Source organism: Rousettus aegyptiacus, unplaced genomic scaffold (assembly GCF_014176215.1).
Source record: "Rousettus aegyptiacus isolate mRouAeg1 unplaced genomic scaffold, mRouAeg1.p scaffold_m13_p_1, whole genome shotgun sequence".
Classification (NCBI taxonomy): Eukaryota; Metazoa; Chordata; class Mammalia; order Chiroptera; family Pteropodidae; genus Rousettus; species Rousettus aegyptiacus.
The window spans coordinates 181,307,278-181,323,410 of NW_023416284.1; the positions used below are offsets into that span (position 1 = coordinate 181,307,278).

Here is a 16,133-nt window from a genome sequence, read left to right on the forward strand (position 1 = left end):
AGATCTGGGACTATAACCTGTTCCTTTTCGGCTTCAAGAAGTGGGCAGCTGGGGTACAGATTGTAAGTGAATAATCTTATCTCTGTGAGCGCCCTAATGATCCTGGTGGAAGTGAGCGGCTCGCGGCCCTGGGAGAGGACGAGTCCAGCCGGAAGCCTCCCGCGCCCCGCCCGCCTGCGCCAGCCCCCCCGGCCCGGCCCCTCGGTCACCGCCTGCGCCGGCCCACCCGGCCCAGCCCCTCGGTCACCGCCTGCGCCAGCCCCCCCGGCCCGGCCCCTCGGTCACCGCCTGTGCTGGCCCACCCGGCCCGGCCCCTCGGTCACCGCCTGCGCTGGCCCACCCCCCCGCTCCCGAGTCTCAGAGCCTGTGCTGTGCTGACATGCGCACCAGCCCTCGGACGGCAGCTGGACACCCTCTGTGACGCTGTGTCTTCGTCTGACCAGCTGCGCCCACACACTCAGGGTGTGCATGTGACTGGGACGAAGTCACTACAGGATGTTCTTCCTGTCCAGACAATGCAGCTAGTGGCGAGCCGGACAATGTTTCGCAATCAGTTCTCCAGGGGGAGGGATGGAGCCCTGATTGACAGCTCTGCCACTTCTACGGTCCTGCGGATTCCGCAGTGAATGCCCAGGTGTAATTGCCAGTACTGAATACAGAGTTACGCAGCATTCCCATGGCACCCACGGGTCCACCCAAGTAACCTCTGGGGCGGAGATAACAGTAAAATGCAGTAAACTAACTAGCAAGTAGCAGGGTTTGAGTCTTTAGTAACTTTGTTTTATAATGTAACACACTGTAAGTTTATAAGGCCGTGTTTAATAACTGACTTGGAAAATTGCTGATATTTTAGCTGCTGGGTCTGGTGGCACTACTGGCTATAGACACGAGCTCACGACTCGGATTGCGCCAGGGGCTGGAGCCTGGGCGGGGAGACCCCCTTTTCCTCCCGGAGGCGGAAATGATGGGGAGCGGAGTCCAAAGCTGCTGGCGGCCATCCTTGGCGGGAAAAGCCCACCAGGCTCGGGGAAGCACAGTGACCAGTGAGTGTCGGCCGGCATCCCAGCTCCCTGCGCCAGTGGGTGCTGGCCCTCGCCGCCCTCCCCGCGGCTGGGCGTTAAGCTAAGAAAGTCCTGATCTGTGCGTACGCTGGCTGGGCTGCAGCCGAGAGACCCGGCAAGCTGGCCCTCCTGTCTCTGCCCTCCCCCGGGATGTCCTGCTCTCGGCTCTGGCTGACGTCATAGCCCCCTGGCTAGTCTAGCCCGCAATAACTTCCACCCCTCTAACGTCCTACCGTACTTAGGTCTCTTCTGTGCTACTTAAGAATGCCTTACAGTCTTACGTTTCCCTCCTACGTGTGTGACTCTTGGTTTCAGAGCTGAAATTAGATTCAATAAACAGGTTTGGGCTCATTAAATAAATATGACTTGGAAACAGCAAAATACCCTGAGCCCATCTGGGCCTTTTGATCACCCACGCCCTGCAGGTTTCATCAAATTATCTTCAGGGTCCAGCGGGATAGTCCGTGGAGTGCGAGGGTTCACACCCGGCTCAGAGTGGCCGCCTCACTCACTCGTTCAGCTGTTAGAGAGGGTGCTCGCTCTGGGCCGGGACGCTGCTGGCTGCTGGCTGCAAGACGCCGGCCCCTGATCCAACACCACTCTCCCGGGGGAGTCCGCAGTCTCCAGGGTCTGACGGGAAAAGCAAGCGTGGGCTGTATCAACGGAGCCGGCCACGCCGTCACGGGACACAGGTGTTGGAGGAAAGCGCTCGTCAGTGGCACCCACCACGGGCCTGTGGAGGGCGTCGCTTCACCCCTTGAGTGTGATGGTCCCCTCTGTTAATTCCAAGAAAATAACCAGAAGCATCGCGCGCACATTAGTTTGAGGCAAATGACGGGAAACAGAGTTTTCCACGGTCGCCTCTCTGCCGGGAATTCCCACATCCGGTCAGGCGGCGGCCTGACCGATCACGCGTGTGGCATGGAAACGGCCTCCCAAGGCGGTGCCGGCCAGGCGTGCTCGCCCGCTCAGCACCACCCTCGCTTAAAAAATGCTGTCGTCGAATTTACTCAGCTCCTTCTTTCCACCCAGCGGAAGGGACGCACAGGAAGGCCACACTCACAAAACACGGGATGTTCGGCGGTGGCGTTTGCTCAGAGGACCTTCGAACAAAAACGCCACGTTAGCGCGTCTGTCAGGAGACGCTCCTTTTGGAAGGAGAAGGGGTGAGTTCCGAGGACGGAAACGACCGCCTGGGAGCGTGTGCCACCGGGTCGCGTGCGGCCCTTGGCTTAAGATCGGCCGCAAGGAGCAGAAGAGAACGCGTGGGCTCGTTTTCCTCGTTCTGGGGACGGGCTGGGCCTGGCCCTCTGCACTCGGACCTCGGTTACGGAGACCGCCATGTCAGGTCGCGTGGGGCCGTCCCAACTTTAGAACTGGAGTCCCACGCGTGGGGAAGCCCGCCAGGCTGAGGCACACTGGGAAGGCGGGTCACCTCCCAGTCGCCCTGGCGCAAACGGGAGCCGCGTAGCCGGAGGCGGCGGACGGGGAGAGCCTCATCAACGCTGTGAGCCCTCTCCCCTGGCCCGCCCGTCACCCTCCGCCAGATGGGTCTGTCCCCTTGCCCTACAAACATCGTCAGGCAAAGTGGTCCCCAAGGGGGCCCCGTTCCTAACGCGCATTTCCTAACCTTCTGGCCAGTTCGAAATGTTATTTTTCTTGCCCGAAGTTTCGACCGCTGCTGTTTTCAATGTCACGCGTTATGTCCCGGCCTCTGCCGTGTAACCGGTGCCATCCCAGCCTCCCCCTCCGTCCGTAAGCACGCCTTGTACCACGACCGTCTCCTTATCTAGTCCACACTCTTGTTCTGCAGTAAGCCTCCGTATTCTCCTGTTACATGCCGAGGGTTAGTTCCCTCTTCGTGAAGCCCCCCGACACGCTGTCCTCGGCACCCAGGGTGGCAGGCACCCTGCCGTCCTATCTTTCCCGACAGATTCTCAAGGCGAGGAGGGATTCTCAGGGTCACGAGGGCAGCTCCGGCCCAGATCGGTCGTTCGGAGGCCGCTCGGCGAACACTCCCCTGAGTCGTCAGCCGGCGCCCCCGGAGTTCGCAGGAGGGGCTCGGCGGTCACTGGGCTTCTCCGTGGTCCGGGGACAGCTGCCGTCACCTGCGGTCCGTGCTCATGTCTTTGCGCTATCTTTCTCCAGATGCCCAGCTCCTTCCTTCTGAGGTCGGGACACATACCCAGTTCCTCACCCACGGGATGCCCTTCGCGTCCCGACACCGCAAGGCTGTCTCTCTGGCCCATCCCCCCACCCGTCCCGTTCCCCAGGAGTCACCTCCCGGGTCCCTCCATCGCATCCCCCTCGCCCATGCCAGGTCACCAGGGCTCCCTGAACAACACGCTCCACCCCAGCTGTCCCACACGTGCCTGACGCAGTGCAGAATAACAGAGACTACCCCACGCTTTTATAGCACATCAAATCTGTTTCCCTTGTTCTCCGATTGAAAAACCAAAGGCCCAGGCAGCCTGGGGGCTTCGGCCAGCCCCGGGCAGATAGGCCTCTGGGCTCCAGAAGCAGTTTGCTCACAGGAACACCACAGTGGGTCCCCCTCCAGGGCCCCAGACACAGGACACCCCTGTCAGCTCTATCCAGAATGAGCTGTGGGGGTCTGCAGAAGACCCCTCCGCTCAGGGCTCTCTGGGGGTGGGGCTACAGAACCCGAGATAAAATGCCAAAGCATTTCCAGGACATTTTTCTCCAAAACACAATGTGGAGCTGGGGAATCCTTTTAATCCTCCTGGAGACCTGGGATGGGGCCAGAGCAGGGGTGCCTCATAGCAGGTCCCTCTGGACCCAAGATAAACTGAAACAGGAAAAATGGAAATGCTTTTTGCCGTTAATATCCCCTTTGCTCTGGAGCTTGGTTCTATGCAGTCTAGTTCCCAGTCGCTTTAAACCGCGCTATTTAAATTCTATCTCCAGTATCCTAACACCCAAACCCTAGGCTAAGGCAGTGGTCTTTGGATGTTTTTGACCGTTTAAATGAAAAAATTAAATACGCACCCTTACCACATGCAAATTTTTCACACATAAAAACTCGTTCTATATAATTTATAAAATATAAAAATTTCTTTTTCTCTTATCCATCTAAATGGTAAAAGAAGCCTACAGGAGAAGCTCTAAGGATGTCTTCTTATATGCTAACAGCTTTCCCTGTTTACCTCCTTGGCCACGCCCACTCCCTTTGAAGACCACACACACACTTGTCTTCTGAAGTTACAAGACACCACAGTCAAACTTAGAACCTCACTGGAAAGCCGTAACCTAAGTCACAAGTGAAATTTAATGCTCGTTAAACCAATCGGGCCCCTCGGCTGAGAATTAACTTATTTATAAGCCGCATCAACAGCTAAGCCCCTCTGCGGGAGCCCAGCATCTGCTCGGACCATGCAGCATGGCCCTCGTCTTCCTCAATCTGCTGTTTCCTTAACAGACCTTTTAGAAATTCAGAGTGGTTAAGCTCCCTAGTTAAAGTAGAACGTCATCCCTATGCCAAGGATCACATGTATAGTCTTCTGCTAGGAGCAAAACATTCGCATTTACACATGCACGTGCACGCACACGTATATGCAAGATACAGAACGGACTGTTACTCAAAATAAACCGGGCGAGCTCCACCGTGGTCATGTCACTCCTTCTAACAACCTTTGGAGAGTCCTGTCTCCTCGCCTTTCACTCTCCTTTTTCTGAATCAGCTGCCTAAGACGAAACCATCTGGATATAAACATGCTTCCCATTTCCAGGGGATCGACCGCACAACTGCAGTATTTTGTGAGGAACTGAGCTCCTCGCACACGGACGCCATCGGGTCTCGACCCCAGTACTGTCTTTGCCTCGGCATAAACGGCAAGGCGCTGGCACGAAGGGCTATTTTTGTAACAAGCTTCGCGTGGAGAAGGCCAGCCAAACCAGAGCCCGGGTCTAAATAAAACCGTTGCCGCGGGATCCGGACGGGGGCGGCAGGCCCCGACTGCCGTCGTGAGAGGCGCGTTTCCCCGGCTTCTGCACGCAAAGCGAGCGGAGGCAGAAAAGGTTCACTGTCCCCTCTGCGGCCAGGGCGCAGAGAGGTTCCGACTGCGTCCCCGGCCCTGGGACTGCGTCCCGTGCAGGCAAAACCCAAAACCGGGGCCTGAGTCACTCCCTGGCTTCCTGCCCGTTTCACCTCTGAGACCTTCCTGCGGGTTGGAAGGGCAGTTCAATTCTGGTCTTCCCCAGGCGGGCTGCTTTGGGGGCAAGCCGCTTTGGGGGCGGGCCGCAGCAGTTCTGGGCTTGCATCGCGGGCTCAAAGAGATGCAAAGAAAGCGCCGGCTGGAAACACAAGGGCTACGAGACTATGAGCGAGGCCCACCAGCCTTTGTCTGCAGGCTTCAGGAGGCATCGCTGTGTGTTCGCAGCTGCTGCCTCGGGGCGAGGTTTCCATAGCGTTTGTCACCTTTCTCGGCACCGCGCCCGGGTCACCAGCCCCACCCCCCTCGTTTGAGTTCCCTGACCTCGAGGGGCAGGAAGAGCAATTCCTTGGCGTGGCCCATGGGTGAAAGCGAGGCCTTCCACCTGTGCACGTTGTCACTCCCTCGGGCCAGCGAGACGGCGCTGAGGGCGGGGAGGGGGGGCAGGGGGGGGGGACGGGGGGGGGAGCGGGGGCGGGCCGAGGGGGGGCGAGGGGGGGGACCTGACCCCGGGCGGGCGCGCGTCGTGCCAGTCCACGGGGCTTTCCTTCACACCTTACTGCCACGCGGGAAGAAGACGACTTAGAAAGCAGAGCGCATTGGTTTTGGGGGGCTGCCAACTGCGGGGTTAGGAACGGGAATAGCACCCCACAGTCCCGGAGGCCGGCGGCCGGGGGTCCAGCTGCGGGCGGCGGCGGCTCCTCTGGGGCCGGGAGGGCGGATCTGCTCCAGGCCTCGTCCCCCCGCGTCCGGCACGGATGCGCCCCACGTCGCCTTCCTCCGCGCGCCTCTCCGGGCCCCACTCTCCCCTCTTTACGAAGACACGTCCGCGCCGTGTTAGCGTCCGCCCTGACGGCCTCGTCCTAGTTTGAGGATCTTCAAAGACCCCGTTCTAAAGAAAGCCACGTTCGCAGGCAGTGGGGTGGGGGGTTCTGACTTCAACATCTTCCGGGGAGAGGGGGGCACAATTCAGCCTATATAAATGACCCTGTCAAAGCTCGTCACCCTGGTCAGCACCCCCAGCCTGGCAGAGTTTTCACCAAAAAAAAAAAAAAAAAAAAAAAAAAAAGGAGAAGAAGAAGAAGGAAAAGGGAGGGTCGGAATGACTTTACCCGCCCGATGGCACGGAAGGCTCGCTCCAGTGTGCCCCTTCTTCTGCTTCCTTCCGCAGCCATCTCTAGTTCGTTCCCTTTGGTGTTTGGGTTTTTGTCACCCCCTCCCCCCCACCAAGATATAAAATATATACTCATCGTATGAAATAGACGACATTCAGAAAACATAAAGCTAATTAAAAAAAAAACATCTCTAATTAGAACTACAAATAGCGCTCTGATAAATTTATGTCTAGTCTACAATTTAAAATTGGTTTCATGTTGTACAATTCTGCATCATGCTTTTTAAAATAACTTATTATTATTATTTATGCCTACAGCACCTGGTCTTTCCAGGTGGTCTCCCATCCAAGTAGTAACCAGGCCCGACCCTGCTTAGCTTCTGAGATTAGGAATCAGGCTTGTTCAGGGAGGCGTGGCCTTAGACCATGGACCATAGCTCCACTGGGCGTGAACCCAGGACATCGTCTCGCTATTTTAATTAATACTATGCTTAGGGTGTTGCATGGTTCAAAGACTAGTGACCTAGCTGGGCATCTTTCTATAAAAGGTTACATACATGTGAATAGATTTTTCAAAAAAAGCAAATCAATTATTTCTCAGGGTACATTTTGAACAGAGCTGTTCAGGGCAAGGCGAAAATAAGTTTCGAGGTACGCAGAAGCTCGCCAGGCCTGGACTTGCCCGGGAAGAACCCCCGGCGCCCACACCTCCGCCCCCGCGGTCCCCGGGCCTCCTGCGGGGCTGTGGCGGCCTTCTTCATTCCTGCTGCCGCCCAGACACAGCAAAGCGTGAGGACGTTTGGGAGGAGTGGCAGCTCCGTCTCCTTCTGATGCCTGGCCCCCCGAGCAGCCAGCTAGGGCCCCCCGGTGACACCGGAATGTGCGTCTTCCTCTGACTGGACCACCCGTCCCTCTTCCTGCTGACATGCCACAATGAATACCTTGCTGACCCGGCTCATGGCTCTGCCCTTTCTCGGGGCCGCCGGTCCCTGTCTCTGTGCTCCTGGTGCTGGCCCTGGGTCAGGACCCAGAACGAACACAAAGGCACATCTGTTAATGCACGCTGACAGCGACAGGCAGTCTGAATGTCCGCATGATGTGGGCTGGTTTTCCCCAGGACGAGAGAGGCGAGGGGGACGTGGGGGAGGGAGCAGCAGAAGCTGCACGTCCTACGGCCTCGTCTCAGAAGGCGCGGGCTTGGCCCCGGCAGGCAGCGACGGAGCACCACCCGTGGGCGTGAGATAAAAACCCTTATCGCACACCATGTGTGTTTGCTTCGAACTACGGCAGGGAAAATGGACTCAGGGATCTCCGCTGTCCTACCCACTGCGACCTTAGACAAGTCACCCGGCCTCTCTGAGCCTCCGTTAACTGATCCACAGAATGGAAATGGCCTGACCAGAGTAGCCACGTGCTCAAACAAGTGCGATGCCTGATACGTAGCCAACACGACCGACTGAAGAGACGACAAATTAGAAACGGAAACGGCCACCTACTATAATCACACTTCTCTACCGCAGTCTCCAGGCGGACGTTTGGCCTCGGCTCAGGAGCCTGGTTCCTCAACCACAAGGCCGAGCTGGTCAGAGCTGCAGAGAGCCGCTCGGCACAGAGTTTCTGATCCAGTCTCAGCCCGCCTGCTTCCTGTGTGCCCGGGGCGGGTTGCTCAACCCCTCTGTGCCTACGTATTCAAAACCAGAGCCCGGAATGGCGAGGGCTTGTAAGCATTCGCCGGGGACAGGTCTGTAGAATAAAGGGGCAGACGAGGAGCCCGGTTCCTCCTGGCCGACAGTCATTCTCGTAGCATTTAAATTCAGACACGCGAGCTCTTTGACTCTCTAAGGGATTTTAAATAAAACCTAACCTACATCAATTTCTGGATCACATCTGCTACGCTCCATTTGAAATGCTGAGTCGCTAACCTGATAAGGCTTTTTTCATTGTTTGTTTTTCATGCTATCTGAAAGGCCTAACAACGTGAGGAGGACATAGAACAAGGTCTAATTTTACCCGCACCCGGGGCAAATGGGACAGTCTGGGTCTGTTACTCATGGCCCACGCAGCACACGGCAAGCAGGCCTGGTGAAGGGGCCATCGCCCGAGGTTATCCTGAGACCTGTGGGAAGGCGGACCCTGAGCCCCCGGGGACCGGGCAGGAGCCACCTTAGTCACCACTGTTTTTCTCAGCAGCAGACACATGGGCTGGCATGCAGAAGGTGCTCAACACTGGTCGATTAAGTCATCTAACAACAACAACAACAACAACAACAAAACAACTAGAGCAAGGTCTGCTGCTTGATTCGGTGTGGTCTCCTCACTGCATGGATCTGCTTAGGGGTCTGCGGTCACCGCCTGCTGTCGACAAGGAGCGCGGACCTCAGAACTAGGAAATACAGAGGAAGATGCTCTCTGCGAGCTCCCGGAAGCGCCCGACTCGGCGTGGCCGGGGAGGCTGTAGCCACTCGGTGGGGCTGTGACTCAGGGGAGGCTTTGTTAAAGCCACCAGGCGTGGGGACCAGCACACCTCAGGAGACGTCAAAGTCACCAGCAGGTGACAGAAGTGAGAAGAGGAAGTGTCCCAAGAGAGAAATTGGTCTGCCTGGGGGCAAAGGCTTCACCTTAGGGTGAAGATGTCCCTAGGGCGTCCCGAGGAACGGGCCTTGGGCCTTTCAGACCCCTTTCAATGTGACTCTACTGGCCGAAGCCACCATCTGATCACACGGGTGTTGATCACACAGGTGCAGTGAAGGACAGGGTGGCCACCGCAGGTGCTTCTGCTCGCGTCAGACCCCACTCTGCGCTGGGAGGGGGTCGCCAGCGGGGGGCTGAGGAGGATGACCCTGGAGACCTTCGAAGAGGACGAGTGCCCAGATTCTGGGCCGTGCCGCCCCAGCGGAGGGACCAGTGGGTCCTACAGCGTCACATTTCAGCAGGACCCAGGACAGCGACGGGAAGGGTCGACTAGGGCTTAGGGGACAATTAAACGAAGGCCCTGTCTGACGTCTCGGAGGTGACAACTACCGTGATAACGGAAGGAGTCAGCCCAGCTCAGCACTGAAAACGATTACCTTGGATCGAAAGGACCAAAAGCGGCCCCGCTGTTGACCGCCCTGCGAGGCACAACTCAACGCAGCAGAACGTGCGGTTCCCCCCAGGTCACGCTGGAAAAGGCCACAGCAACCCCCGCTGATGGAACGCCCTCTGATGGACCACTCTCTTACCAAGGCCACCCTCGACCTGCCTCGTGCTTTCGTTTAATGGGGGACACCCAATCGTGGCCTCACGTCGTGACGACACAGCAATGCTTACGAGCCCTGCTCCCGGTCCTGCTCCAAGACGGATTCCACACCCCTTGGGGCCCCCAGGACGTGGCAGCCATGCTCCCCTCTGTCCTCCGCAGGGACGGGGTGCACGGAGAGGCCGGCCTCGGCAGGCACGGAGCCCGGGGCAGCCCCGCGTCCCTGCCGCTTAGTGAAAATTAGGTGCCATCCTCTGCCGAGCGCATCAGTAAGCGGCTTCCCCTTGGAGGGCAGACACAGACATCGAGGAACAGGTCCTGGCGGCTCCCAGGGTGCTCTTTGCTCGTCTGAAGTTCCCTCCTAGCCCCAGGGAGGCCGCCTCCCTCTCTGCCTCCACCTGAGGCTCCCTGATGCTGTGCCCCACATCTGGGGTCCGACTGCTGGGTAGGCGGGGGCAGTGGCCACACTCGGAGCAACCGGTGCTCTGCACCCCTCCCTGTCCTACTCCAAGGCTCCTGGTCCCCGTCCCTCGGCCTCCCAGCAGGACCCTCCTGGCCCTCACCTGCACCTGCCACGCCTGCACTAACCGGTCTCCACGGAAGGAGGCTGCTACTGCGCAGGAGCGTCTGGGACCCAGAGCGGGGACTTTCGTTTTTATTTTTTATGTTTTCACCCTGCTTCGGGGTGGGCTGGGTGGGAGGCGGGATCTTCAATTCCAAGTGAGAGATGACAGAAGGAAGGAAGTACGGGGGAACAGTCAAATCAGTCCGCGCTTTGGGCGATGGCCCTGCGTCGAAGCCCGACCAGCGGGGGCTGCACGAGAAACCAGCCCGGTCCGTTCAGGAAGCAGTGCCGACCTGCGCGCGGCTGACGGCCATGGAAACCGCGAGCCACACGGCCCTGGAAAACCAGGTGGCAGGCGGAGACGTGGGAACCACACAGAGCTCGGAGGCCAGGCACGGTGGCCGGGGACCCAGGGGAGCCGGAGGAAGCCAGGGCAGGGGGCGGAGCCTGGAGGAAAATTAGCTTAAAAGAGAGAGTGGGGACCAGACTCCAGCTGCTGGAGCCTTTCTGGAGCTTTCGCACACGGGGCAATGGGAGCGAGTGGGGGTGCTGAGCACCCTCAGCAGGACCTCGATGTGATCCTGCCGCGACCTCTGTATGTCCTCGCCACCCCCCCAAAGCAAAACGGGGTGCTCTCAGGAAGCCCCGTCCTGACCCGATCTCTCGTGTCTTGACTCCGGATGAGAAAGCCAGTGTCTAGCCATCTGTTTCAGACGTGGACGAGGGCCGCATCAGTGCAAATACAGATCATTGCGAGGTCCAAACCGACGGATTTTGGACTCTTCCCAGGTGAGCGCGTGTAATATGCATGCACTGGGTTTCAAGGAAAAGTGCCCTCGGCACCGCTTTGTTAAATTTACGTTTTGTTTAAATGGACGCCTATCGCTGGAGTAGTAAAAGAAAACATTTTAACAGTAAACATCACGGTAAAAGACAACCGTCTCCTTCCCTTGGTTATGCAAACTCTTCTGTTTTCAGCTACAATGCAGGTTTGGGCCATCTCCCAGGCCTCTGACAAACTGCCCCTTTTCAAGACCATGGGAGATGCCCAAGCACCAGAGGCCAGCGTTAGAGTAAAAATGTGACAAGGAAACTTACATGACGGACGAGCTACTGCATTGAATGGGCGACTGCACCCAAGGTCCATCAGCACGCGGACTAAAGATACATTTTTGCCATTATAACTTGGTTTTATAATCTCAACAACATTTTCAAGCCATGTTTATATAAAGTATGTTAATACAAGACAACTCAAATTGAATCAGAAATACTAGCAGACATATTTGCGAGTTCTGAGTTGGTGAAAGAAACCAAGAATAAGGATGTTTCTATCATTTTTTTTTCTCCTCACAAGTTGGTATTTTGAGGTTTAAAAAATAACGGATTGGATCGACAGTGATCATTTGATCGGTATGCAGCTTGTATTGTTTTCATTCAAATTCAAATTTGATTGCTTCGTTTAAAAGGTTTCAGAAAGACGGCAATAATTTTGGACTCTTGGCATAATCTAAGAGAGCTGAGATTTTTAAATGGCTTAATTTGAAAGAGCTCACATGTAAAAATATACTCACACCACACATACATAATTGCTAATGACGCACTGCATTTTCTACTGTTGAGAAGAAGTATAGATTTAAGATCAATCAAAAGCAAAACTCATCTCTGGACATCCCATTATTCTGATTTGTCTTTTTCATTTTCATTTTTGAAATTCAGGCCAGCTGAATTAATCACGTTTAAAATAGTATAATTATACACACATACACACACGCACGCACACGCACACACGGATGAGTGATATAAAACTGGAGAAATCTGACTACGTTTGGTGGATTCTGTCAGTGTTAATTTTCTTGTTGGGATAGTATACTGTGGTTATACAAGAGGTTACCATTGGCTAAAGGGTGCATAGGATATTTCTAAGCCATTTGAAACAACTGCATCTGATTCTACAATTACCGCAAAATAAAAAAGTTTAAGGAAAAAAGGAAGCCATTTTATATTGCCATTTAGTTTTTTTAAATGTGTGCATGTATAACGTGTCTTCTCACAGAGAGACTCACTTGCAGCCATGTACACACGTAAGAACCATGCAGACATATATTTCCATGCATAAGCTGTTTCTGGAAGGATAACTAAGAAACCATTCACGCCGATCGCTTCTAAGGAGAGAAACTAAAGAAAAAGACTGAATGCATATTTACTTTTCATAGTACACCCTCTACGCCTGGTAAATTTTGTGTTACTGGCATTACTCATTCAAAAATAAACACACACACACAATTTTTTTTCTAGAGTGAGGATAAATAGACACTTTCAACCCAAACCAAATGACCAGAAACAAAACAAAAATGCATAGCTCAGCACGCATTGCAAGCCCAGTGAACTACCTAAAAGCCCCGAGGCTGACACACCGCCACGGAGAGGAGGCAGGGAGAGGATTGTGAGTGAGTTGCTTACGGCTGGAGACGCAGTAGGACAGCCGGCAGTTGATCCTCCTGAAAAGCTGCTTGTTAATGGGCCAGAGGAGGAGCGTGAGGAGCTGGATGGTGTTTACGATGAGCCCCGAGGCGATGAACACGTAGCAGAAGACGAGATGGCATAGGAACTGGGACTTCAGCAGCCCGGCCAGGTCCATGGTGGGCGGCGGCCGGGGTCCGCGACCGCCAAGACCTGTGGGCGAGCGTTTCCAGAGCGAAGACGACCCGGGACTCAGGGACGCGTCTGAAACACAGACCAATGCTGCACGTTAGGGAAAAACAGTGCGCGCCTTTACGGTCAGGAAAATAAAAAACCCTTAAAAGCAAAACTCTACGCCCTTGAGATAAAACGGGTCGTGCGTTGGTGGATTTATTCTTATTTAGCAAATATTTATACAGTGCTTAGGCGTGCTGGGCCCAGTTTCAGCCCCTTAAACTGCCCCAGCGCCCTGGGAGGGAGGTGCTACTCTCATCACGGAGGAGGAACCGGGACCCTGAGAGGATAAGCGGCTTGCGGGGGCCTCACGGCTTCCAGCACTCAGGTGTGGCCCAGCCCGCTGGCGCCCCGACCCCTCTCCCCTCCCCGTGTGCACGGTCTCGCCAGCTCCTCTCCCTGCAGGTGCTCACGGGAGAGAGTCCGTGTTGCTGGGTCGTCCTCCTGCGGCCAACACGGCCTCACCCATGCCCCACCTAACCCCATCTCATCCCCCGGCTCTCAGCTCAGAGGCCACTTCTGATGAGACTTCCCTGAGCTCGAACCTGGCTCGGGCGGGATTGGGGGGGGCGGCATGGGAGGGGTCCCGTACTACGGTGCCACTTGGTACCCCCTGCTGTTACTTGTTCAATCACTCGCCTTCCCCCACTGGACTGCCACCTTTCCAGGGCACACGATTATCTGGAGGGTCCCCAGTATTTCCTCGACACTCGGAACAGTCATTGGCACACAATCGGGACTTAATTTTAAAAACAAAAAACAACGTTTGTGGAATGGTTTAATGAAGGTAGACCAGGGGCGAACTCTGAGAGAGCAGGGAACACAAATGACCACCCACGAAGGCGAAGGACCGCCCCCGCGATGGCCCGACCCGCGCGCGTGTGCACGCGCGAGCTCCAAAATCGGAAATCCAAAACACGCATAGCGGCCGGACTCACATCCCACGATCAGTCTCCAAACCCAAAATGAAACAACGGCATGAGCTTATGGTTCGGCAAATAAAGCCTTCGAAGAGAAGCGTAGATGCGCGAGGTCCGAATACTCTGGGGGAGGGGAGGGCGCGGCAGCCCGGGGTGTCCTGGAAGCGAGAGGTCATTGCGAGCGGCCCAGGACAGCTCGGGCTCCGTCAACTTCCTACCGGCAGCAGCTGAGGGAGCCGAGGCTCCGTTACAACCTCCACTGATAACGCCCTGAGAAATCTGTAGAACAGTTTCACACATATCGTCACGTACCGAGCCTCACAGGAATCCCGCGAGAGGGCTATTATTATTATCCCACGTTTCAGAATAAGAAACGGATGCGAGCCACAGGCCGGGTGACGGATTGGCCTCAGGCTGCCGCCGCAGGTGACTGGTCCCAGGACTCGGTGGCGATGCGGGCTCTTCCTCCTGCAGCGGTGTGTGGGCTGCGCTGCTCCCGCGGTGTGAGGAGAGGCTCAGACCTCCCCCTTGCACAGAGCAGCCCAGAAACGACCCCGGGGCAAGACTGAGTACAGCCCCTGTGATGTTCATCATCATAAACTGCGGCAGGGTTGGGGCGTGGGGCTGGCTCCCGGGCCACCGGGGTGGGCTCTGAGGATAGTCTTGGGCACTCGGACCGTCACCAGGCGCGTCCTTCTAGAACGTTCACGTCCTTCTAGAACGTTCACATTTGCTTAGGATCCTGGAAGGCACGCTGTATCTCTGCCCGACTTCTATACATTTGTGACCGGAGGGGAACTGAAAGTAACCTTTGGCCTGATTCCTCTGAAGTCCACTCACGCCAGCGGACACACCCGTCCTCCCCAGGGGCCCTGGCCCCAGCATGGAGCCAGGACTCTGCAGGGCTGAAGCACCACGTCCCTGGGCCCTGACCTTCCCCAGACACATTTCCCGCAGACGCCTCCAGGTAGTCAGACTCCTTACGACACGTCCAGTTTCCACACAGCCAGACTCTGTCGAAGGAGCAGGCGTTAGAGCCGGCGGCTCGCCCACAGCGCGCGTGGCTCGCGGGGCCTCGTGGGAGGAACACACCTCGCCCAGCCGTGTGGCAACATTTACAGTCTGATGCTGAATATTCATGCACTTTATTCACGGTCCCTGGGCTAGCCACTAAATGCTTCCAGACAATCTGGCCCAAAGAAATCTGATGCTTTACTACATTTCTGAGATCTAGTGTTTGTAAAGTGTTTGACAAAGTCCTTTGCTATGCTGACTTAACACTAAAAAGTGGAGCTCGGCTGACAAGGAGTGCAGGGGTCAAACGCTCCCTTCCGCAGGGTCCAGCCAGCAGCAGGGCATTATGAAGAAAAGGTAAGTTTTATTTTCCTTGCAAAAAGATAAAGGTCCGCCATGCCAGCTGGCGACATTCTTCCTAGAGCTGCATGAAGGAGGGGTCTAACGTAATACCGGTGATGTTCAAGGAGGGTTCGCAGACCAGGCTTGGGGCGTCACGGGCAGGCCTTGGTTGATTTGGTTCTGCACTCACTTCCTCAAATTGGAGAGAACAGGAGAAATGCTAGAAACCCCAATTTAGATAGATTATCCGAATTTTTCAAAAGGTGCAATCTGATCTAATGAACTTAGTATTATGTACATCATCTGAAAATTAAACCAACATCGTAAACGTAAATGAAAAGCAACCGTTTACCAGAAACCATAATAGGTCCGAGGCAAATAATGCACTCCAGATGCCCCTTATTTCCTAGGTACCGATGGTTCAGTAAATTTCGAATTTTACTAGTCGTTCGACAAAGTCTCTGCCAGTCTAGGGCACACTGTTGGCTATGAGTCTACCTTAAACTGATGCACAGCTGTTTAACAAACTATTTCATGAATGTTGGAGGCATTAATTACTCAGCGGAAGGAGTCTCCCTGTGTCCCATTTGGATGTAAAAATAAGTTGTTCATACAAGAACGGGAGATACCTAGGGATAGCGCACACAGAGGACATTGAATGACCATGTTGACAAGGCGTTAATCCAGCCCGCATAGGCCTTTGACGAATATTAGAATATCTGAGGGAGAAATGTTACCACAGACACAAGACTAGGGGTCGTCAAGCAACGTGCATTGCGACCATTCACATCCACGGCCCTTTCTTTTCATTGCTATCTATTCATAGTGGCTACGTTTTGGTGGGAGGAGGATGGTGGTTTCTCTTTCCTTCTTTCGCTTCATTATTCTCTTCCATAATGAGAATGAGATCGTCCGTCTCCCGGTCACAGAACCGGATGGACCATTCCCAGCCTCCCTCCCTTGCGGTTAGGCGGGGTCAGATGTTGGAGAGCGTGTGATGAAGAAGGGGAGGC

General features: G+C 55.4%; 1 protein-coding gene, 1 long non-coding RNA gene and 1 pseudogene across 2 annotated transcripts in view; all 3 read right to left on the minus strand.

Annotated features, from left to right (window-relative positions):
• The window catches only part of AGPAT4 (1-acylglycerol-3-phosphate O-acyltransferase 4), an 87,719-nt gene that overhangs the window by 42,810 nt on the left and 28,776 nt on the right, over positions 1 to 16,133 (minus strand). Inside the window, exon 2 of the mRNA XM_016152745.2 lies at positions 12,611 to 12,874. Within this exon, the coding sequence (XP_016008231.2) occupies positions 12,611 to 12,788 (178 nt within the window). The 5' untranslated portion in view covers positions 12,789 to 12,874. The remainder of the gene's footprint in view (positions 1 to 12,610; positions 12,875 to 16,133) is intronic.
• Positions 349 to 9,199, minus strand: LOC118603965. The gene is made up of 3 exons (XR_004951532.1): positions 9,187 to 9,199; positions 7,840 to 7,842; positions 349 to 2,982 (listed from the first exon to the last, which is right to left on the minus strand). It is a non-coding gene; the product is annotated as an uncharacterized LOC118603965 (long non-coding RNA).
• LOC118605096 lies at positions 6,657 to 6,772 on the minus strand (annotated as a pseudogene).